The sequence below is a fragment of the Micromesistius poutassou genome (assembly GCF_964030765.1).
Source record: "Micromesistius poutassou genome assembly, chromosome: 5".
Classification (NCBI taxonomy): domain Eukaryota; kingdom Metazoa; phylum Chordata; class Actinopteri; order Gadiformes; family Gadidae; genus Micromesistius; species Micromesistius poutassou.
This window is the reverse complement of record NC_140275.1, coordinates 20,656,861-20,679,618: the sequence shown is the minus strand read 5'-3', so window position 1 is coordinate 20,679,618 and position 22,758 is coordinate 20,656,861. Positions and strand designations below refer to the sequence as shown.

General features: G+C 50.1%; 1 protein-coding gene across 15 annotated transcripts in view; it reads right to left on the bottom strand.

Annotated features, from left to right (window-relative positions):
* Nucleotides 1-22,758, bottom strand: part of ncor2 (nuclear receptor corepressor 2) — a 111,993-nt gene that overhangs the window by 36,694 nt on the left and 52,541 nt on the right. For all 15 annotated transcript variants that reach the window (XM_084468395.1, XM_084468390.1, XM_084468383.1 and 12 more), the window contains exons 7-17: nt 18,928-18,984; nt 18,266-18,318; nt 16,360-16,426; nt 15,085-15,257; nt 14,120-14,210; nt 13,067-13,245; nt 12,021-12,075; nt 11,848-11,946; nt 9,203-9,345; nt 6,984-7,144; nt 5,720-5,782 (exon numbers count right to left, since the gene is read on the bottom strand). In XM_084468395.1, coding sequence (XP_084324521.1) covers nt 5,720-5,782; nt 6,984-7,144; nt 9,203-9,345; nt 11,848-11,946; nt 12,021-12,075; nt 13,067-13,245; nt 14,120-14,210; nt 15,085-15,257; nt 16,360-16,426; nt 18,266-18,318; nt 18,928-18,984 — 1,141 coding nt within the window. The remainder of the gene's footprint in view (nt 1-5,719; nt 5,783-6,983; nt 7,145-9,202; nt 9,346-11,847; nt 11,947-12,020; nt 12,076-13,066; nt 13,246-14,119; nt 14,211-15,084; nt 15,258-16,359; nt 16,427-18,265; nt 18,319-18,927; nt 18,985-22,758) is intronic.

The window sequence follows — 22,758 nt, the reverse complement described above, 5'->3', positions numbered from 1 at the left end:
CGGCGGGGCGGGGGGAGCGACGACGGCAGGAAGTGTCTCCGGTCGGGGCCTCTGGGTCCGGGGGCCGAGGTGAGGGGAAGGGAAGAAGAGCTGCGTGCTGCGGCCTGGTCGCCCCCGCCTTCCTGCCTCGGCCGCCGTGGATCCCTGCGCCGGTGTCGGGTTGTCTGGCTCAGACCGGCACATGCTCCTAGTCCCTTTAGTCTCCGCCCCCCTGGTGTGCCTCTGATCTCCTTCTGAGCCCGCTTGCTTGCTTGCTTGCTTGCTCGCTTGCTTCCTTCCTCCCGACGGGAGCGTCCCGTCGCCTGCAGCGTGGTCCGGGAGTTCCCTGAAGGCACTGGTGCGCTCGCGCTCGGCACAGAGTCTCTCCCCAATGGCAGTTTGTCTGTGAAGACTTCCACAGGAAAGTGGGACTGTGCTGCTGGGGCGGCGCTACGTGCTCTGCCTCCCTCTCTCTCCCTCTCTCTCTCTCTCTCCCTCTCTCTCCCTCTCGCCTCATCTGATCTCTAGTCTTTTTTTTTTTCCCTTGCTTGCTCGCTCGCCCGCCCGCTCACTCCTTCCCTCCCTTTCTCTCGCTCACTGCTTCCCTCCCTTTCTCTCGCTCACTCCGTCCCTCCCCCTACCTTACTCTGCCAGCAGGCAAAACTGCGTGCACACACCCACATAAAAACAAAACACACGCGAGTGCTAACACACACACACACACACGCAAATGCACGAGACGGTATATGCACTCAACCGCCTCCCTCTCTGTCTCTGCTGCTGAAACTCTGACACACACACACACACACACACACACACACACACACACACACACACACACACAGTCTGAGGGTAAACATGAGAGAGCGAGTAAGTGAGCGAGCGCTGGAGAGAGAAGTTGCAAAAGGGAGAGAAAGAGATAGAGTGTGTGTCAGTGAAAGAGGGCTGGGGTGGAGGACGGAGAGAGAGAGCACACAAACAACAGAGTGCGGTAAAGAGAGTAACAGAGCGAGGGAGTGAGATAAGCAGAGTGGCTGGGCCACATAGACAAAGAGTGAGAGGGAGAGAGAGAGCGAGTGAAGGAGGGAGCGTGAGAGGGTTGATGTTGATACCATGAGAAAGCATAAAGGCTTTCACATTTTTCCTGACTGACCTGCTTTTCATTTTGAATGTGACCTCTCTCCAATCTGTAACAACACAGAGTGAGGGCGAGAGGGAGCGAGCGCGAGAGCGAGAGAGAGAGAGAGAGAGAGAGGGAGACAGAGAGGCGGGGCGGAGGGGAGTGACGCTTGCCAAATCTTCCAGAGCGCCTGCCAATCTGGACGCTGGCCATCTCCAAACCAAGAGAAGAACCAAGGGGAGAGACGGAGGGGAGCAGGAATTGGAGGGAAAGACAAAAAGCACACAAAATACAAACCAATGAAAAACAAGAGGAGGAAGGGAAGAAGGAGAAAAGGGGAGACGACAGAACAGGGTGGATGTTGGGCGAGAAGAATGGGGAGCGAGAGCGAGAGAGAGAGAGAGAGAGAGAGAGAGAGAGAGAGAGCAAGCGAGCGAGCGAGAGCGAGAGCGAGCTGGTGTTCGCTACCTGCTGCTCCTTTAAATGGGCTCTTCCAGTCGAGCTGGCACACTGGGAGGAATGGGGAGGAATGGGCTGGGGGTTTTAGTATCCAGCTGCCTGCCCGCAACCAAGCAAGGCTTGCCAGATTAGTGCGCTTACATAAACGCCATCCAAGGGGAACACGCACACACACACACACACACACACACAAATAAGCAGATGCATACACACACTAATGTCTGAATGCTAATCAATCCTGCACCCACAGCTCTGTAAGATCATCCCCCCCCGCCCCAACCTCTCTCTCCCACACAGGCATGCCAGGCACAGGAGAGACACAGGCTTTCAAACGCTCGGCCATCCGTCCTCTGCGATGCCAGGGTTTTACAGGAGAAAGAGAGTGGACCCCCCCCTCCTTCCCTGGGGTGCCCCCGTGAGGCCAGCCAGCCCCCCCCCCCCCCCCCCCCCCCCCCCCCGCCCCCCAGGCCAGGGCGCTGGACCCTCCATGGCACTGGCCACACCGACCACTACCGCGTCCGTCAAACCCACGCCGAACCAAAACCACGCACAGACATGTGGACGAGAGCACCTCGACTGGCACAAGCACCGCAGGGTGGGACAGGGCAGCCCGTAGTATTTCATCTACGGCCCGGTCTACCTCGCAAGAGGGGGAACCCTCTTTGGCAGGGCTGTCACCATGGTTACACAGCGAGGCAGAGTGCTGGTGCTGAGGCAGAGTGTGGTTACATAAGGAGTTGAACGCCGAAGCCGCCGCCGCCGCCCCCCCCCCCCGCCCCGCCACGCCACATCCCCTCGCTTCAGGCTGCCAGGCTGATCCCCTGGGATGGAGCGCCCTCACTAATCCCACCGCCGGAGAATGGAATTGAACACATTAACCAGGATTACTACGTAAGACTCTGTAGTCACCATCGCCAACCACTAGACTGTGGAGCCACCACCCCCACACACACACCCACCCACCCACCCACACACACACACAATGACAGTGCTCCTCTGGTTTCAGTATCTGATGCACACTGATAGGCGGGCAGGAGGCTCCCCTGCTGCCCTGGATCACAATAGAGTCAGGCTGAACAAGTCAAACCAGAGTCACATGGATTGGTACGAGGGGGAGAGGGTGTCTAGATTACAAAGCTCGATTTGCATTAGGGGCCAATCAAGACATTACTGTTAATCATTGTTAAAACATGAATGTAAACTGGGCATTTTCTCCACAGTGCATTTCAAAGAGAATCTGTAAATACAATATACTCAAAACAACAAGTAAGCAACAACAGTGCTAGCACAAGCAAAGATTTCCCTGGCTCTACCAACCACAGAGAGATGGAGGAAACCACCTTAACCGATAAAATGTAATTAACAACCACAAACCGCAAACACCAACAGCACCTACCAATTACAGAGTGCCTCCAACCACGCTGGAACTGAAGCAATCCTTGAAATAAGCACAATAGTACAAACTCACTACGACTAGAGTACAAGAGATTACAGGATAATCCCCTGCTTGGCGGCAGCTGGGGGCGGGTAATAAACCCTGGAAATGACCCACAGGTCAAGGTCACTCAAGTCAGAGGCAGCAATTGAGACAAATACACAAACAAGAGGACCAGAGACAGACTGGGCGATAGGCTGATCCTTCCGTCAGAGACGGCCAACAGCCAGGATTAATGACTTCCCAGGTTTGAATGGACCATTTTCCATCTTTCTTTTTACAACCTCTTTGATATTTAACAGTGCTGGAGTAACTGGGCTGTTCTGCTGAGGGAGACCTGAGTATAAGAGAGACAGAGAGCCTGAGAGGTACAGAGAGCCTGAGAGAGACAAAGAGTTAGGGAGAGAGATAGAGAGCCTAAGAGAGTTAGGGAGAGAGACAGAGAGTTAGGGAAAGAGATAGAGAGCCTTAGAGAGTTAGGGAGAGAGACAGAGTTAGGGAAAGAGACAATGAATTAGGGAGAGAGAATGAGTTAGAGAGAGAGACAATGAGTTAGAGAGAGAGACAATGAGTTAGGGAGAGAGACAATGAGTTAAGAGAGAGACAATGAGTTAGAGAGAGAGACTCAGTGCGTTTACATGACACTCAAGAAAGTCGAATTAATGGGTTAGTCCAACTATGATTGAATTACTAAGATGCATGTATACACCTTAGTCGAGCTAAAATCAAATCAAATTGGGTTTCTCATAGTCAGATTAAGACCCCTAGATAATGCGATTCATTGTCGAGTTAAGCGTGCATGTACGGAGTCGAATTGGATTATGCGTTGAATTGCGTTCTGCGCATGCTCGAGATCTTTTCCCGGGGCCGTGAGCCGGAAGTAGAAGGAGAAGATAGTCGCGTTGTTGTCGCCGTTGGAAAACGATAAACGGCGATTTATTTAAAAAGGTGGCGCAGAAGATGGAGGAAGCCGGTGAGTGTAGTTACCCCCTATAAGAATTGTGTGCCGGCCGCAGGAGTGTGCATGACATGCATTCATTAAAGGTGGAAGCACACAGACACTATGCTTCGATTTCACCCAAGGCTGAATTAAAAGATTTCTAAATCTGGGTCATCAACGAGGTTGTGAAGTAGTAACTTCAGGCACATCTGTCAAAATAAATGTTTTTTTCTCCCGACATGTTTACGGTCTTTATTCATTCCTTGCGATGCGGCGGGGAATGCCGTATACGGACGGGCGGCGGAGGGGCTGCTCCGGTGGGAGAAAGATGTTTTCAGTAGACAGCTGTCAACTCACTTCGGATAGGCGATTTATTTTAAAAGCTGGTGCAGAAGATGGAGGAAGCCGGTGTCGTGCCAATGTAGTTACCCCCTATAAGGAGTGTGTCATCATCAACATGCATTCACTACACACTACGCTATGATTTCACCTAAGGCTGAATTAAAAGTATATGTTTTTCTAAATGTTGCTCATCAACAAGGTTGTAAAGTAGTTAACTACGTTCTTTATTCATTCATTGCGCCGCGGCCGAACTGACGGGGTTATTCTCTGATATTATGAATCTTACAGACTGTGTTGGGTTCTCCGACTCTCTGGTACTTCCACAACAAGTAAAGACTCCTAGTGGGGTTTATCTCGCCCATGTTGAGAAGGAATTAGGGGAAAGGAACTTTGGCTTTGACTCTCTGAAGTCCAGATTGAAACGCAACATGGAGGAGAAAGCGATGTTTAGACAGCTGTCAGTTCACTTCGGGACCATATCATTTCTCCGACGCTCCATTGTTCCGACCTCGTATGCGGACTCCTCTGCCGGCAGAGCCAGCTCCTCCGGCTGGAGTCGGTATACGACCGAGAGGTCGGAACAATGGAGCGTCTGAGAAATGATATGGACCCAAAGTGAACTGACGGCTGTCTACTGAAAACATCTTTCTCGAATGCAGGCGCCTGAGTTTGTTGTTGCTGGTGACGTAAAGAGGTCAACCGGTGGCTCTATTACCACTAGTTGAAATGGGCACAGAGCTACCTATCGTACCGTGGAATGACATGCTTCGGCCAATGAATCGATTTACTCACCGCCATGTATACTCGGACAATTGCAGTTGTCCAATTGCGGAGCATAGTCGAACTATGGCTTTAATCGGATTAAGCTGTGCATGTAAACGTACTGAATGAGTTGAAAGTGAAAGAATGAAAGTGAGGGAGCTAGACAGAGAGTGAGAGAGATAGACAGTGAGTTAGGGATAGAAACAGTGACCTAGGGAGAGACGAAATGCCTGAGAGAGACAAAGTGACTTAGTGAGTTAGGGAGATACAGCGACGTGAAAGAGACAAAGCGCTAGGGAGAGAGACAATGAGTTGGAGAGAGAGAGAGACAGTGAGTTATGGAGAGAGCCTGAGAGAGAGAGAGTGAGGGAGAGAGACCGAGAGAGAGAGTGCCTGAGCGAGACAGAGTCGGGAGGGAGACACAGAGCCTGAGAGAGCGACCCAGACTACAGACACATGTGACCCGATAACCACCACGTGCTCCCGGCACCACGTGGCGACTGCTGCGTCGCTCACAGGAAGTCCGTCCGCAAGCACACGCAAGCGCACGCAAAGTCAGAAAACCGCCGCTGTTGCCGCTGCCTTCTCTGCTTCTAACTCTTCGTTGAACGACTCAAGATCACTCTTATTATTCCAACAGCGGTTGGCATCGCGTTATAGCAAATGCGATTTTTTGAATTACCTTTCTTGGCAGTCTCCATCTCTTCTTCGGTCCAGCGAGAACTCTCATTCATCTCCTGATTGCCTGAAAGGGGAAAGAGAGCGAGTGAGTGCGAGAGGACAGAAGAAGAGGAGGAGGAGGAGGAGGAGGAGGTGGGGGTAAGATGGCTTGTCACAGTCAGTTAAACGACTGACGGGGAGAGAGAGATCGCGAGAGAGAGAGGGGGCAAAAGAGGAAGGTGGTGGTCTTGCCGGGCGCGGTAAAGAGAGGGCAGACCCTGAGCAAATGCCAGTTAAGAAGACGATGGCAGAGAGCCAGGGCTCGGAAACTAAACTGCTAATTAATGATTACAAGTGTTACAGAACAGCGTTATGAAACAAATGCAGGTCTGAGAAAGGCTGCCGGCGTTAGCTCCCGCAGCGCTCGGGGGAACCATCGCAATCGACCTCGGAAGGGAACACGCACGCACGCACGCAACTGCTGAAAAACTGAGTCCCTTGATAGGCTGCGGTGAGACTCCAACATGGGCAATGCTGACTGGACACTTAGTGACAACAAAGAGGAGAGAGCAGGGGGTGTTTGTGAAAGCAAACTGTGACATCTGAAAGCGGAGCCGCAATAACATCCTGTGTTTGTCTCTGGGCCCGCGGTTACATGATTTAAGCTAACCTCATTATGCCCGTTTCCTAACGGCGATGTCGCAGCGCATGTCTCTGCTATGATTTGATAATTCTCACAGAACAGGAACTGGGTAGAAGTTGAATGTGCACGAGTGACCTAGATAAGGCTGGAGGAGCCACAGTGCACTCTTGTGGTTTGGGACAGGACTGTCAGTGTGGAGGGAGGGAGGGAGGGAGGGAGGGAGGGAGGGAGAGTGGGAGAGAGAGAGAGAGAGTGTGTGTTTGTGTGTTTCTAGCTAAACACACAAATATATGCACACATACATACATATGTACATGTACACTCTTGTGGTTTAGGTAAGGACTACAACATTGGAGTGTGTGTTACTAGTTAAACACACTTGTATGTACACATATATACGTGCACACACACACACACACACACAGTTTGACAGAAGGAGTACACATGTGGGGGCCGAGCGAGCCTGTGCGTGGATCAAAGGTGCATTCCTAAATGACTTGTTTACTGCACACTTCCAATCTGTAAATCACCCTCCACCCATCGACTCGGGAACACTTTGCATCACGCCAGAGTGAGCGGGAGAACAGCCTCACAGTGCCCCCCCCCCCCCCCCCCCCCCACAGGGGCCGGCGTCGGTACTGACCCAGCTCGCTGCTGAGCGGCGGCGCCGTGCTCTCCTCCACCTCGCTGGTCATGGAGCGCGTGATGCGGCCCTTGCGGCGGCCCTGGCTGTTGGCCGTGCGCCGGCCCTTGACGGTCACAGCGGGCTCCTTGTCCTCGCCGTCCTCCCCGGAAGTGTCGTCCCTGCGGGTGGGAGGAGGGGAGGGGGGAGGGGGGAGAGGGGGGAGGGAGAGAGAGAGGCGGTGAGCTCCACGGGGTGGAACATAGCATCAGGGAGAACAGAGCACGTTTAGAAGGCTTTCCTTTGTCATCGTGGGGTTTGTTCTTCCACACGCCGGAGGAAAAACAAAAGCCTGTTGCTGCGTGTTCACGTTTGATGGTCTTAAAGCTGCTGCACACCTTTCTTCAAAGAGAGTCGAAAAGATGAGTACTAGAACTTCCAGTACGTCACGATGGCGATTTAGTGTCCAGTGTTTGATGTGTAGGAAAAGGGTTTTAAATAAAAGACAAATAAACATCATTTTTTGAAAATGAAGCTACATTTTCTATAAGCGGCAGGAGCGGTAAAATTGGGTCACACGTTTCAAATTACCATAAATAAGACGCTGCGTAGTATAAGCCGCATCTTATTACACATCTTGGCCCACAACACAAATGCTCACATGTACCGCCCAATTCTGGCCTGAAACCGTAACTGGATAGTTTGACTAGTAGCAGTATTCCTCAGGGCCGTGACCGCGCCGTGTGGCCGGTCAACTGATGTTTGAGTCAGGGTCCGTGAGTGATTGGAGATAATGCAGATTCAAGCTTTAGTAAAACCTGAACTTTGACAGATTTAGAAAACAAGGAATCCTTTATTTTGAAGCAATTCATTTAGATGCAGAGGCTTTGAACTATCGTTCATAAACTGAGAGCACATTGTGGAAAACTGTCTTTATTTTTTTTTTGTCAGTTATGAAGGGATGCCAATGTTTATTTCTTTAGGAGTTTATCTTTTACGCAGACCTCTAGTGTAAATGAGCATATGGGCTTTACATCATGACGGCATTAGGAACTTCATGTTTTATCACTCAAACTCAAATCACTGAAAATGGCGCAGACAATTTTCTTTTGAAGTGGCTTACCTACCTATAAGCCACTCCGGAAGGTAAGCCCAAGTGACAGTTTGGGTTCCTAAAACCGGGAAACAAGTCGCTGCTTTACTTAAAAAAAATTAAAAAAACTGTAGATCTCAGACCAAGTAGACGCACACAGACACACACAACGTCCAGTGGGAAGAAGTGTGTGTGTGTGTGTGTGTGTGTGTGTGTGTGTGTGTGTGTGTGTGTGTGTGTGTGTGTGTGTGTGTGTGTGTGTGTGTGTGTGTGTGTGTGCGCTTTTGCCAGGTAATATATTCAGTGTCAGCACATGGGCCTGCCAGGAGACGAGCCAGTGAAGCTGAACCTCCTGCTCCTCCATTCATCTCCGCCCCCCCCCCCACCCCACCCGCTCCATTAATCTTGCTGAGAGAAGCTGCTTGCACACTAAATATAGTGGAGCCAGCTGTGGCAGGGCTGACAGGCAGGAGGAGGGACGGCAGGGGGCCACAGGGGGTCCTGTGGCAGGGCTCCGAGGTGCAGGCAGCGGGGGCAGGAATGCTTCATCACCGTCACCACCTCCGTCTGACAACGCTGCTGATAAATAGTGTGTCCTGCAGGAGGACTTTAAAATAACTACAGTGGTGGTGGTGTTGGGGCAGGACTTGTCATTGATGTTGGAGGGGGAGACCGCTGCTTTAAATATTCCACACTTAATGCCGTCTTCTTCACGCGGATGTACTTGCCGTCAAGAGCAAAGTCCATCGATGTAACAACGACACAGTCTTTATGAGGATAAACAAAACCATCTGTGCTACAGCTTTCTGCGGAGCTGATCTGCATATTTTCTCGAGCTTGTTTGCTGAAAGCTGGACCTTGAACAATGTTAAAAACAACAACAACAACAACAACAGAGTGTCTGAACAGCCTCGTCTCAACCCGAGTACACCCTTGTTCCCAAATGTTCTCTAGACTTTCTCAGAAATTCGTATTGTGTACAAACCAAACGTTAGACAGACATCTGTCTATTGTTCTTAATCAACTACAGCCGCATTGATCTGACCAAACCTAGGGAACGAGAGTGAGCGAGCGAGCAAGCGAGCGAGAGAGAGAGAGAGAGAGACTGGATCTCTCTCTCTCTCTCTCGGGACGGTACAGGACTCACTTCATTCCATCTTCCTTGTCGTCTGCTTCGGCCTTCTCCTCATCCTTCTCCCCTTCCTTCTCCTTCTCCTTCTCCTCCTTCTCCTCCAGGCTGCCGCGGCTCACCTGCTGCTGCTGTTGCTGCTGCTGCTGCTGCTGGCCATGCTGCGAGAGGGGCCAAGACAACAGGAAGACAACGCTTCAAACATGATCCCCACGAAATCGGATACACCAGAGGGGCAGACACAGGCGCACGCCACACGCCACACACACAAACCTACACACGCACACACACACACACACACACACACACACAAATCTACAAACACACACACACACACACACACAGGGGATCAACAGACAGGTCTTAGGCATACAAACACACACATTGGAAAGGGAAAAATCAAAAAGGTGAAGAGACCGATAAGGGAAGTTGGCTTGGTGTTTCAAATTGGTTCCCTAAACAGACGAGGCCTACCCGTACCCGGAGTTGCTTATGCCGCTTTTCCACCGCCAGTACCAACTCGACTCGACTCGACTCGCCTCGACTCAACTCGGTTTGGTTGCGTTTCCATCTAAAAAAGTACCTCTTCAATGTGGGCGGGTCGTAGAAAAGAACCTCTCCACCATGGGCGGGTCGTCATTAGGTTTTAATCACGGGAGACGCGATTCCCGGGAAATCTGAATCTGATCAAGACTATTTCCTGATTCCCGGGAAAGGTTATGATGGGAAATAAAATAAAATAAAAAGCGCAATGACTGCGCGTCTATTGTTGTCATACGGTAACGTTGATAGAGGCGAAACTCGAGCCCTAGGAAAGGAACGACACTGAAACGAAACAGCGAAACGCCGGTCCGTGGACTCCAGCCACGCCGGACACACACAACCACGCCCGACACACATAACGACGCGCAGCCTAACTCTAGCCCCGGGAAAGGAGCGACACACACGGCGAAACGCTGATCAGTGTCCCCCTCTGGAGCGGGTTCGTGGACTCCAACCACGCCGGACACAACTTAACTTGAGTGAATATTCCCATTTACAGCCGCTGGCCAATCAGTTACCAGCAGCCTGTTTACGTCACACAAAAGTACCTACTCCGCTGGCATGGAACCTCGACGGAGGTAGTACTAAAAAAAAGTACCCGGTACTAGGTACCAGGTACTTTTTTTGCCAATGGAAACGCAAATAAGGCGTGGCGAGTCGAGTCGAGTCGAGTCGAGTCGAGTAGGTACTGGCGGTGGAAAAGCGGCATTAGTGCCCACAATCACTTCCCCATCCACTTCCTGACTGTCTGGACCCAGATGAGTATAAGACTGAGGCCTGGCCTAACTATCAGGAAGCACTCACACCCATGGTCCTTCCTACGGCCTGACCAGCACACATTGTTCACCGTCTCCTTCACGCCTGCCAGACGTTTGCTTTCTAGCTGTGCCGTCCTCATCGTACAGCACTGAAGGTCAAACTCAAAGGACGCCTGACATCTGGCCTCATGGCGATGCCATTTCAAAAGGAGGACGTGTTGAAGGGAGACCCAGACATCATGGACTGAGAGTAGAACGAGTGTGAGCAGTCTGAGTCTCTTTCTCTCCCTCCTATACAGGTACGGCCTCTCTCGGCCCTCCACTCTCTTTCTGGATTCATTTGCCAGAAAACAAATCAAACCCATAAGTCTGGGGAGGGGGACGCCCCCCCACGGCCCCCCACGGCCCCCCTGGCCCCAGAGGAAGCCACTGAACACTGGGCCTTCCATCACCGTCCGCTGTGATCACACACGCTTACTTCTAGTGCGCTCCGCCCATACTGATCTAATAGCCGACCTGGTCTGATCCAAACCAAGAGCAAGGTGAACGGGAAAGGAGCAGCCGAGGTGGGGCCTGTGTGGGCGGGGGGGGGGGATTCAATTAGGCTAGGTGGACATTAGCCTCCACCTGAAGCCATTACCCCCTACGTCTACTCTCAGACAACTCCATTACGGTGAAGCAGCTGGGGATGTTCTAACGTACATTGTCATGCTCGCTCTCCCTCTGTCTGCTCGCTCTCTCTCCCCCCCTCTCGCTCTCTCTCCCCCTCTCGCTCTCTCTCCCCCTCTCTCGCTCTCTCTCCCCCCCTCTCGCTCTCTCTCCCCCCTCCCCCCCCTCTCTCTCTCTGTGACAGTAGGGTATTGATTCCAGGGGGCGTGGCTAAACATGAAGGGATCAGGTAATGAGCCGGAAGCTGACTCCGGGAGGGATGAGCACAGACCGGCCCACCAGGGGGGAAAAAGGTCACAAGTTAATTAACGTGCTATTTCATTAGCCGCCGACTTGCAGCTTAACAGGCCCGGGGCCCCTGGGGCCCCCGGGAGCTGACACTACGCGCGCTACCCGGGGAGCTCATTAGCAATGGAGAATCCCCACGAAAAAAAACCAGACAAGCCGAAGCCAAGAAGGAAGAAGAAGAGGAGGAGGAGGAAGAGGAAAGTGACAAGGAGAACACATTAGCCTTGAACACGGAGCCTGAGGTTGTGCGTTAGCACACTCAGGTGTCCTTTGGGAGTTTTATTGGCTTGAGCTAGTGGGTTGGCTATTGCTGGTCATTGCTCAGCATGACGACAGGCGTGTCCACCTTGAGGAGAGCCCACAATGTCACCGCCGTGATCTCCGCAGTGCATCGTGATCTCCTACCTGGCTTCGGCCGCGGCGGCGGTAGTTCCTGCGCACGATGTTCTTGTAGTTCTCGTTCTTCTTGGTCAGGTAGTAGAAGAGCACGCACTCGGCCACCGTCTGAAACAGGGAATCCAAAGGTTGGCCCGGTGTCTCACACCACGGAGCGGCGCGACAGAGCGCGGGGAACGCACCTTTCTCTCCAGGAACGACGCGATCAGACTGAAGTTCTTGGGGTGTTGGATGAACCTGAGGGCAGACGAGAAGTGAGTCACGCACACGCGCAAAACTCTGCACCGTTGAACACCATTGCTTTCTGCAGTTCAATTCAGTTAGATTAAATTGGTCTATATGCTCCTCTGAGCTTTTAATCCCTATTCCCTAGAAAATGGACACACGTTTTTATTAGCGCTGTCAAAATCAATGCGTACATTTTTGAGAGCCGTTACGCGCTTTTCCTGCGGATGTTTATGGAGGGTCCAAAAAGTGCAATCTCTTGGAAATTACAGGATGAAAAATATTTTATTCACATTTTATTGTGATCAGAAGAACTCTTTCATTTTCATATCAACACAATTGGGTGTCAATATTATAGTAATATGCACGATACCCTCTTGCTCTACTCCTTTTCTGGGTTTGATTGTCGATAGCAAATATGCTATTAAACAATAGTATTTGAATTCAAATATATATTAAATATCATTTAAATATATATTATTTCAAGCTTTAGTTATGGTAAAAAAAAATATATATATATATATATATATTATGCAGCAAGTGTAATACTTAGCCGTGTAAAAAATAATAAATAAGCTGTGTAAAAAAATGTCAGACTCCACAGCATTACTGAGTAGACATCAAATCAGGTACCACTGATCGTTTCCTTTGCGATAAGACGTCGTCTCCCAAGGACTGCGACGGCCTTGCCGTCCCCGGTGTGTGGCTGTGTGTGCGTGAGCAGAGTCCCTGATCTACCCCTGAATCCGCCTGGATTCACTTTGACAGCGCAAACAAAGCACCTGCACTCCCTTGTCCTCGCTAAACGGGGACGGCTTCAAGGCCTCCGTGGCTGTCGAGCTGAATCAAAAGCAGCCATGCCCACAATGGTGGAGAGCACGTCTACACCGCTCCCTTGTTCTGTAGGGATCTTTGTGTTGCACCCGTTTCATCCAAAGAGGCGCCACAACAAAAGGGAAGAAAAGCAAGGGGAGAGGGGGGCTGAGGTGTTGTGTGTTCTTACTTCTCTCGGAAGGTGTCCTTCTCCTGCTCGCTCCACATGTTCATCACCTGCCGGTCCTTGTACACCTTCATGGGGTCGCCCATCAGGCCGTTCATGTTGATGAACTTGATGCGCTGCTGCTCCGCATCGAACAGCATGGGCGGGATGACGGCCAGTTGGCGCATCTGCTTCTCCGTATTCTGACAGAGGGACGGGACAGGGAGGGGGAGTGAGAGAGGTGTGTTTTTGGGGAGACAGGGGTACACGGGGGAGAGCCAGACCTAAACATCTGGCCGAGGCGTGCTCCACTGCCCCCGTGCCTGGTAGGAAAACAGCGATGCGGTGGCCGCGTGAGGCTCTGCACACGGAAGTGGGTGAGAGGTCAGGAGGCGACAGAGGAAATGGAGGCAACAGAGACTATGGACTGCAAAACTGTCGCGTCAATTCCTTGAGGTTTCAGGTCAGAAAAGAGAAAATGGTTCAAAATCGGATCAAAATCATAAGGTCCAAACTAAATAACCGGTCCGGCGTCTAATGTAAGAGTGTAAGTTGCTTTAAGATTATACAAGATCTACTGAATTAATTCCAGACAGATCCCCACAGCAGGGGTCCAGAGGCACCCAAGGGAGCCAGGGAGAGACAGTGATGTGGAGGCAAAGAGCCTCGAGGCCACTGGGAGAGGAAGAGCAGGGGCACAGCATCGTACGAGGAACCAGCCTCTTCACTCCGCTGACAACCTTCAAAGTAAAAGCAAGACATCTACACCTTATACTACGAGTGTGTCTGTGTGTATGTGTGTGTGTGCATGTGTGCGTGCGTTCCTGTATGCATGCCTGCCGCAATTTCTGCACCAACCAAGGGAATCATTAGATTGCACGCCTATATATGTGCTTGACTAGCTGTAGCAGCACTCTTTGTTTCATAAAAGGAGCCACCGGTTTGATGTGGTTAAAATGCTAATTCCTCCACTGAGGGGGCGGAGAGTGTGATGAGTGTCTCTGCTGTGTTCTGCAGGGAGGAAACCAGGCGGGAGTCAGGAGATGCAGCGAGGCAACATGATGGGGGGGAGCTCACCTCTTGCTCCGATATGCCATCGATGATCTCAGAGACCTCGTGTTCGCTGCGAGCCGCGGACGAGGCCAAGCTGCCGCGCTGCCCCACGCGGCTACAGGCGGGGAAACACATGAAACACAAGGTTAAGGTCAACATCCAGCTGTGCGCTAAATTAGCTTAACAACGGGTTCAAAGAGACCAACTGGTCCCACATGCAACCTGTGAATCCATTAGTACAATGTATCGGAGGAGAAGTTTGTTTCATATGTAATGGTGCTGATGCCATCCAACTTGTTTTTGCGGTGGAAGCATATGGCATGAGGTGAATTGCTCAGAATACTTAATATTTTTCTATATTTTCTACATTTCAGAAACAACTTGAACTAAGTCAGTCAAATCCTTGACTTAATAAGCAATGTTGGCAGCAACAACATATGAAATAAAACAATGACCAGTGGAAAAGATTGTCTTGTGCCCTGAAAAGGGTAAACAAGCAGGCAGCCATTTGATTGGTAACCAAGCAACAGCATCAAAAGCTAGGATAGTTTTATTTCTAATATTATTCTATCAACACAGACTATTCATCGATAGTCGGGCATTATAATTGGTCGACTAGCACCAGCGATTTCTGCAACTAGAAGGACTGAATGAAAAGTGTTGAAAACAGTCTCCAATGTGAAATAACACACTGGCTCACTTGGAAATGAGACCCGATGTCCAAGATCCTGAACAACTTTCCTCAAACTTTAAGGTTTGGATCTTTTTCACCCTCGATTCTACTTTGAAAAATGATGCATATTCGCGTTGCGATTTCCGTCAGCAACATTTTGTCAGCAACATTTCGTCCACATTATTTTGGCTACCAACTATTGACCAACGTCCCTCACGGTCTCCTCAGACCGCGGCACCGACCCCCCCAGCCCCCCCCCCCCCCCCCCCCCCCCCAGAGCGACGCTCCCAGGGAGGAGACGGGGGACCCCCCTCACCTCTGCATGCGCTCCTGCAGCTCCCGCTGCTTGCGGATCTCGGGGAACTGCTTCTCGTAGTACTCGCGCACCTTCATCTCCTTGGCTCGCCGGCGCGGGTTGTTCTCGATGCGGTCCACCTTCTTCTCCCACGCCTCCATCAGATGGTCGTAGCGCTGGCAGAACTTTTGTTCCTGTCGGGGGGGGGTAACGAGCGCACAGCGGGGGCGGCACTCAGAACACGTCCTAACACGTCCACGTCTAAACGTCTCTCTTCGTTCCCTTCGCGGCGTGAGTCACTAAAACACTTGACGCATGCGAGCGGCCATCATCATCATCACACAGCCACACACAGCAGAGGGGTTGTCAAACGAATTCTGCGTGTGAGAAATTGCGAGGATATTACACGTTTAGATGTTTATAACTGTGTCCTTGCGCACTCTGTTCTGTCATGTGACTGTACCGTTGACAGAGCAACATTGTGGTGTTAGTATTCTAAGAGGGGGGGGGGGGGGGGGGGGGGGTGGGGGTGGGTGGGCGACTTGGCTTTGAGCCAGGATGGTGCAGGCCCACGCAGGCCGTAAAGCAGCCCATTAACCCAGGAGGAGACACGAGCCTCGAAAGCCTCTTAAAGCACCGGTCTCCCTGTGGTCTGTCTGCCAGCCTCCTCCCCCCCCCCCCCTCAGTTTACACACAGCAGGAGAGGAGGCCGGACACCAGTGTGGGCGGCATCGCTCGCTGCTGCATCCCTTGCTGTGTTAGAGCGGGGAACTTGGCTTGTCTGCATCTTTAAAGCAAAAACATCTACATTTTCACCCCCACAGTCGCCAACCAGTGTTTGACGATGAGACTTTATCTGTTGAGTCTAATGCACTGTGTTTCTGCGCTCCATGTCTATAAATCTTTCATTTCTGTAATAATAAAAAGTGCTGGCTGGGAGGTTGGCCTGTCTGACGGAGAGCTCTCTACATCGATCCATGCTTTATTTATAGTACTGCCCTTTGACTTGGACCAGCTTGATTAGCGGCAGGCAAGCTTCCACACACACACACTCCATTCATGTTTTGCAGACGGTCCTTATATGGGGAAATCGAAATCGAAGTCCTGGGAGAGAAAAGGTTCACGCTATCCACACACCACAGGCCATTCCAGTTCAGCCCTCGGGGGAGTCTGGACGAGAGCTCAGAGCAGCCCGTGTGCATCGGAGCGCTCTCCCTCGTGTGCTCTTTCTACGGTGTGTGTCAGACGCGAGGAAAAAGGGGTGGGTCAAAGGATGCGGCTGTGCTCTGTACTCACCCACTGCTTCCGAGCATGGTTTCTCCTCTTGAAGTACAGGATGAGTTTCTTCCTCATGGCCTGGTTTCTTTTAGGAGAGCGGGGGGAGGGGAGGGAGAAAGCGAGCATGTGTGAAATGTCACCGTCTCTTCAACCTAAATACGAGCCGTTCCTTTAAAAAGTTCACAGGTTTTCATTTTTCGTGTTGAAAAGTGAAGTTGAAAACGCCATCCAGCTCCACACTCATGCACTGTGCTCACAGAAACACAGTATGTCATGTCCTTGGATGCCGCTCGTAAAATCCATTACATCTCAATAGTTTACTTTACCGAGGTTTGTGCAGAGTGAGAGAGAGAGACAGGAATGGGAGGGAGATAGCAGAGGAGGGAGCGATCGAGGGCAACGGAGAGAGAGAGAGAGAAGGAGAGCGAGGCGCCAGACTTGTAAAGCTGGTCCAAGCCTTGGGAACAGGCAGCTCCCTCAAATCAAGGCCAGGGCCAGTAATCTGCCTTGGCAGCCGCGGGTCCGTCTATCCCTCCACTGGAAGACCGAGCCTCACTGCTGATTGTTATTCTATCTATGGTAAGGTCACTTTCCCCACTGAATGACATAATCTGATTCTACATGAGTCATTCTGCCCGGTTAGGTTTGGGGAGTTCTCCAGCTCAGCGCCAAGGCTGGCATGGGATGGGGGAGGGGGGGGGGGGGAGGGGGGGGCGCTCTCTTCTCGGTGTGTGCGTCCAGCGCTCATCCGATGCCGAGGCTTGGGATAAGCGTTCCCCCCCCCCCCCCCGCTGCTGCCAACATGTCCTTTTAATCTGTCACAACAAACCCTGAGTCCAAAACACACTGGCCCTCTTGCGTCAATGGGGAGAAGAAACCCCCCCACCCAGCCATGTCAGACCCCCGACCGTGCAGATGTGTGTAGTGGAATACAGCGTGGGGCTGGGCGGGGAGGGGGTACACCCTTAAGAAGCCCAGGGCTTCTCGTGTCGTTATCACGTATCGGTTTAATATGAGCTGAATTGCTAGACTGTTACGTTCAAAAGCATTCCTTTGTTTGATGCCAAGTCCAGCCCGAACTCAGCCTCTGAAACCCTGGGTTACACAGATGTGGTCTCCTGCATACACCTGCAACGTACTGCTTAAAATCGACTTAAAATCTAATCAGGAGTGTTATATTTAATTAAATAAAGATTTTAAACAAAAGGTGAGAAACAGGACAGCATAGTTTAGCGGTTAGGGGGTTCATTTAATAGCCGCTGAAGCTTAAGGGTCTAAACCTGTAAGATCTCCAGCACCAAGATGAACAAGGCATGGCATTGGTTAGAACGCTAATTCAGCATGTACCATGCAATCAAATCTGATTGGTTCAGTGTTCTTTAAAGTGCCATATGGTAACCTATGATGACCAAATAGCTAAAGAGCCGATAGGACTCTCCATAGAACAATCCATTAACTTAACTCTGTGTGTCTGTAAGAAAATGTTGAGAAACTAACTTTAGGCCAAGGCTAAACCTCTCCTATCTGAGGCTAGAGCACTGCAGACTGCTGAACACAAACTGGGTGAAACTGATCACCGCCTGAGAGTCATGTCAGCTGCTTGGATGAGAGAACAGCAGGCGCTTACATGTATTTTGAGAATTTCATCTTTCTATGTGCCAGTGTCCATCTGCCAAGCCATTGTTTCATTATGGAACTCTTTCTTTTCCATCCAAATGGTCAAATCTATCCGCCAATGGCCGGTGGCCGGTGTTGACTTTGGACAATGAACTGCTTAGAACACGACAAATACCAAAAGGTATTCAAGATGCATGTGGGCAACTGGGCAGGAGGATGTCTGCGTGTTTGTGTGTGAGTGTGAGTTTGTATGTGTGTTCACTGTTACGATCTTTCATACGCGCGTGCGTGCGTGAAACAGACTTACATTTTTATGTTCTCATGGTACTGCTTGGTGTCTGAAGGCTGGTTGTACAGAGGCTGGGAGGAGGACAGATCAGAAGATAAGTTAGCCGTACAGTAATGGGACAGGAACTATATACTACAACTTTCATATATAATGCAATATAAATGACCTCACAGAATCCTTCTTTGACCTTTCAGTTTGAAAAAGTTGAATCTGTGCACCACACTATAACAATGACTTATACCAAGCCAACCTACCACTTAATATCTGGTATTTATTGAAGTATCATGGAACGATTGGAGTAAATCACCAAACAGCAAAAAACATAAACAAGCATTACAATATTGGGTCAGCAAGCCAATCATAGCCATACATTAATTGAAAGTCATAATTGACCAACGCATGCACATCTAGTTCTTAATATACAGACAACAATGGCCTGTGGACACACACACACACACACACACACACACACACACACACACACACACACACACACACACACACACACACACACACACACACACACACACACACACACACACACACACCCTTAGGGGCTCACTCACACCAACAAAACAACAATCTCTCCTTTCCAAACTTATTCACCTAATATTGAGTAACAGCCAGCAATGCCCAAAACCTGATCATGTTGTCACCAGGTGCTGTTTTCCCACACTCACCAGTTCCACCCTGGGCCCGAGTCCCTCCAGTATCCGATGAGCCTCCTCTGCCTTTTTCTACAGAGAGAGGAGAACACACAGCAGCAACACGTAAGCCATCCGCCAGCGCCTCTGGTGTCACCGCGGCAACGCAGCCCTTCAAGGGCTGGCTAAAACTGGGCTGGACTGGCAGGATGAAGGGACTTAACCAATAATATAGCTTTTAAGGTGAGCTGGACTGTAGTGCGCTGCGTCGCCCAGTCTCCCCTCCCTCTCGCTCCCTCTCATCCGGACAAAGAGAGCCGAGAGAGCACACGGAGAGGTATAGAGACAAGAGAGCTAGGGAGAGACCAGAGAGCTAAGGAGAGAACAGAGAGCTAGGGAGAGACCAGAGAGCTAGGGAGAGACCAGAGAGCTAGGGAGAGACCTTAGAGCTAGAGGGAGAGGCGAAGGAGCAGTTAAGAGATATCAGATGTAGGAAGACATCAGAGAGAGAGCAGAAAGAGAGACAGCAAAGAGCAGATGGGAGAGAGAAGAGAGCAGAGAGAGAACAGAGGAGACCGCAGAGAGAGACAGCTATGGAGAGGTAGGGAGACAGTAGAGTGATGGAGAGAGACCAGAGGCAGATGGAGAGAGAGGTAAGGGGCGAGCACGGCATGCAGAAGAGCGAGGGAGCGAGTAGGTGAGCAAGAGAGACAGAAAACGGGAGGGATGGAGGGAAAGAGAGAGGGACTGTGGATGCTGGAAGGTAAGACAGTTCAGTGCCGTGTGCTGAGAGAGACAGATGTCCCCTCAGCCCTCAGAACCCTGCAGGTCTGGCCTCACTCAATAAAAGGAGGAGGCACGGGGGAAGGGTGCAGACGTAGTAATAGCTCAATAAATGGGACATAAAATGGAATCAAAGTGGTTTCAGCCAGCAGCAGGTACCGTGCGGGCAGTGTCTCCCACCACATCCCACCCTCTCTCCCTCTGAATCATCGATCACACAGACTCTCCTTGGCAACGTGACACATGCTCTGCTGCCTCATCTCGCTCCATGTCCCTGGTCCCGAAAAACAACACAACAACCATTATCTACAAAGGCTCCTTTGCAATATTATTTCAAATAACACACACACACACACACACACACACACACACACACACACACACACACACACACACACACACACACACACACACACACACACACACACACACACACACACACACACGCTCCTATGTTGTGTCCCATCCCGTCACACTCTCACAGAAGGATGAGAGAGCAACCCAACGAGACCCCCTCCCCCATGGCCCGCAGCCGGGCGGCGTAGGGCAGAGGGCCGAGCGGACCTCTGGACCTCGGTGTTCCCCCTGGACTCACCCCTAAATGATGCTCTAGTGGTCCTGGGCCTATCCTGCTGCTTTACAGCCCCACTCTGTCACCATTTCAAGACAGGACCGTAGTAACATCTAATTTCTAAAACGGTTCAATCGGTTTAAACTAGGGAACGTAATCAACACTAACTAACTATAAATGCTTGCGATTATCTGGAAACCTTATCGTGGTCTTTTTGTTTGTTCAAAGGAAATCATCAAGACTAAGCCTTCCTCGTACTGTGCCTAAGGTCTCAGACTGTGTCCCGGGTCGGACCTGGCAGTGTGGTGGATCGCTGTGTGGTTGAGACTCTGTAGCTCTCTCTCGTAGGGTAATGGCCAGCAGGTTTGGGAGTAGTTTCCTATACTGGTGGGCTGAGTCACTGCCGTTGGACTTTCCATGTGAGAGCGAGCACATGCTGGGCAGTCAAACCCAATCCAAGGTTGCCGTGTATGAACGGCGAGAACACAAAACAATGACGTAGTCACAGACCGCAAAGGATTCCTATGGAGATTTGTGCCACATACCAACAGATCAACAGCGGGCTCCCTGAAGCAGCACTGAACACCACCATGAAGGCGTACCCACTGCGGAACAAGAGCAAGCTGAACACTGAACTGTCACTCATCTACAGCAGTGATGAGTTCAAGAACTGCAGCGCTGCTGTGGCTCTGTACCATCTCTCCATGGAGAACACTCTTCAGGACACCCTCTCACAGACTGTGGCTCTGCTGAAGATCCTGTTCATAAGTCCTGTGGCTACAGCTGAATCTGAGATGTGTTACTCCACACTAAAGAGAACCAAGACCTCCCTCAGGAACACACTGTCTTAGGATGGTCTCGATGCATTGACCATGCTCTCAATGGAGAAGAAAATAGTCAAGACTTCCCCGATTTTAACCACATAGTCATTGAGAAATGTGCATCTCTCAAGGGCATAATGCATGTACAAAAAGTACATTTAAAGCCACAAGATGACAAAGTTCACTTAGCTTTTTGGTGGTACTGGTAAAAAGAAAAATTCTTAAATATATAATTATCTGCCGTCGCTCAGGGTTTAGTGTGATCCGTGTTTCTTCTGTAATTTGAATACAGCTGTGGCAATTTGGGCAATAATTCTAGTTTTGTTTTATATGTGTTTCTGTTTGGGTCCAAGTTACGTTTAAAATTGAGGTTTGCATGTTAAAAATCTTTTTAATTATGATATAATCATCACTTCTAAACCATGTGCACTACACTTAGTTTAGTTATAACTTAAATTAAGGCTAAATTTAAATGCTTGTACACATGTTTGCAGTGGTGGTAATTTCCTTGCGGTGGTGGTGCACCACTGCTAAATGAATACAGAGGCAACACTGCAGAATTCTTATCGAGGCACTTTTCACTTTAGTCTCTTACCATAACCAGTCGCAGTATTAAATATATTTATTGTTAAGACTTTGCACTAATTGAAGTACCTTACCTTACGTTGACTAAAGCATGTTTCATTATAACAAATGTTCATTCAGCTCAGAAAATATAAATGAAGGACTTTTCATTGATTCAAATACACAGGTGTGATACCTGAGTTTCTCTTTTGGTACAGCCAGAGTTTTTTGTTTTTAGGTACAGCCCCCCCTGGAGAAAAATGCCCCAGCCGCCACTGAAGAGGGTCTTGAATTTAATTACAAGCCTTTTATCATTAGTAGGTATAGCTTTTTGATACATTTTGCCCTCATTTCAAAATGAAATGAAATGAAATTTCTAAAATGAAATCCAGCCAGGGAGAACCAGCTGATAAAAGGACCCATCAAGCTCAACAACTCGGTGGTGCAACCGTTAAACTGTACGGTGGTATTCCGTTTAAAGCGTTGGTGCAGCAGAGGCATAGTGACGGCGTGCTGTTGCCTCAGAGCCGGTTTCGCACAACCCCACGGCGACCCTAACTGTTTGAGTAGCAAGAGACCCTCGAGACTGACCATATATGGCAGTAGAACCACGCTATGCCCACTTATTGACTAAGATCTGGACGTGTGAAATATTGAATGGGGTATACATGGAGGAAAAGTGAAAAATAACTTTATATTCCAGGAGAGTATCGTAAATTAAGCTTATTTTTTATGCAACAGGCGTGCATTTTTTCATATGTTAATTTTAACCTTTCACAATAACCAATTGCTGAGGCCACTGCGCGATTCTGATAAAAATGTAATTAAAAATTTAACGAATTAAAGTTCACACAGCTGCGATGGCGCTACCTGAGGAGAAGCCGAGCAACAGAGGCGAGGCAGGATGACTGGGTCCGGACCAGAGCGTCACATTAAGACCTGGAGCCACTGCCAGAGGGTACACCTCAACGTGTGCAAATATAATAAAGTCACCACAAAGGTGGAGACTGACGATTTGCTGAAACCGGGGGTGACGGTATGGAACCATGATGACTAAAGCTAATAATAATAGAAACCGATGAAGAACATGTGTAATAAAAGCAAGGAGGCTGTAGAGGCGGGTTGAGC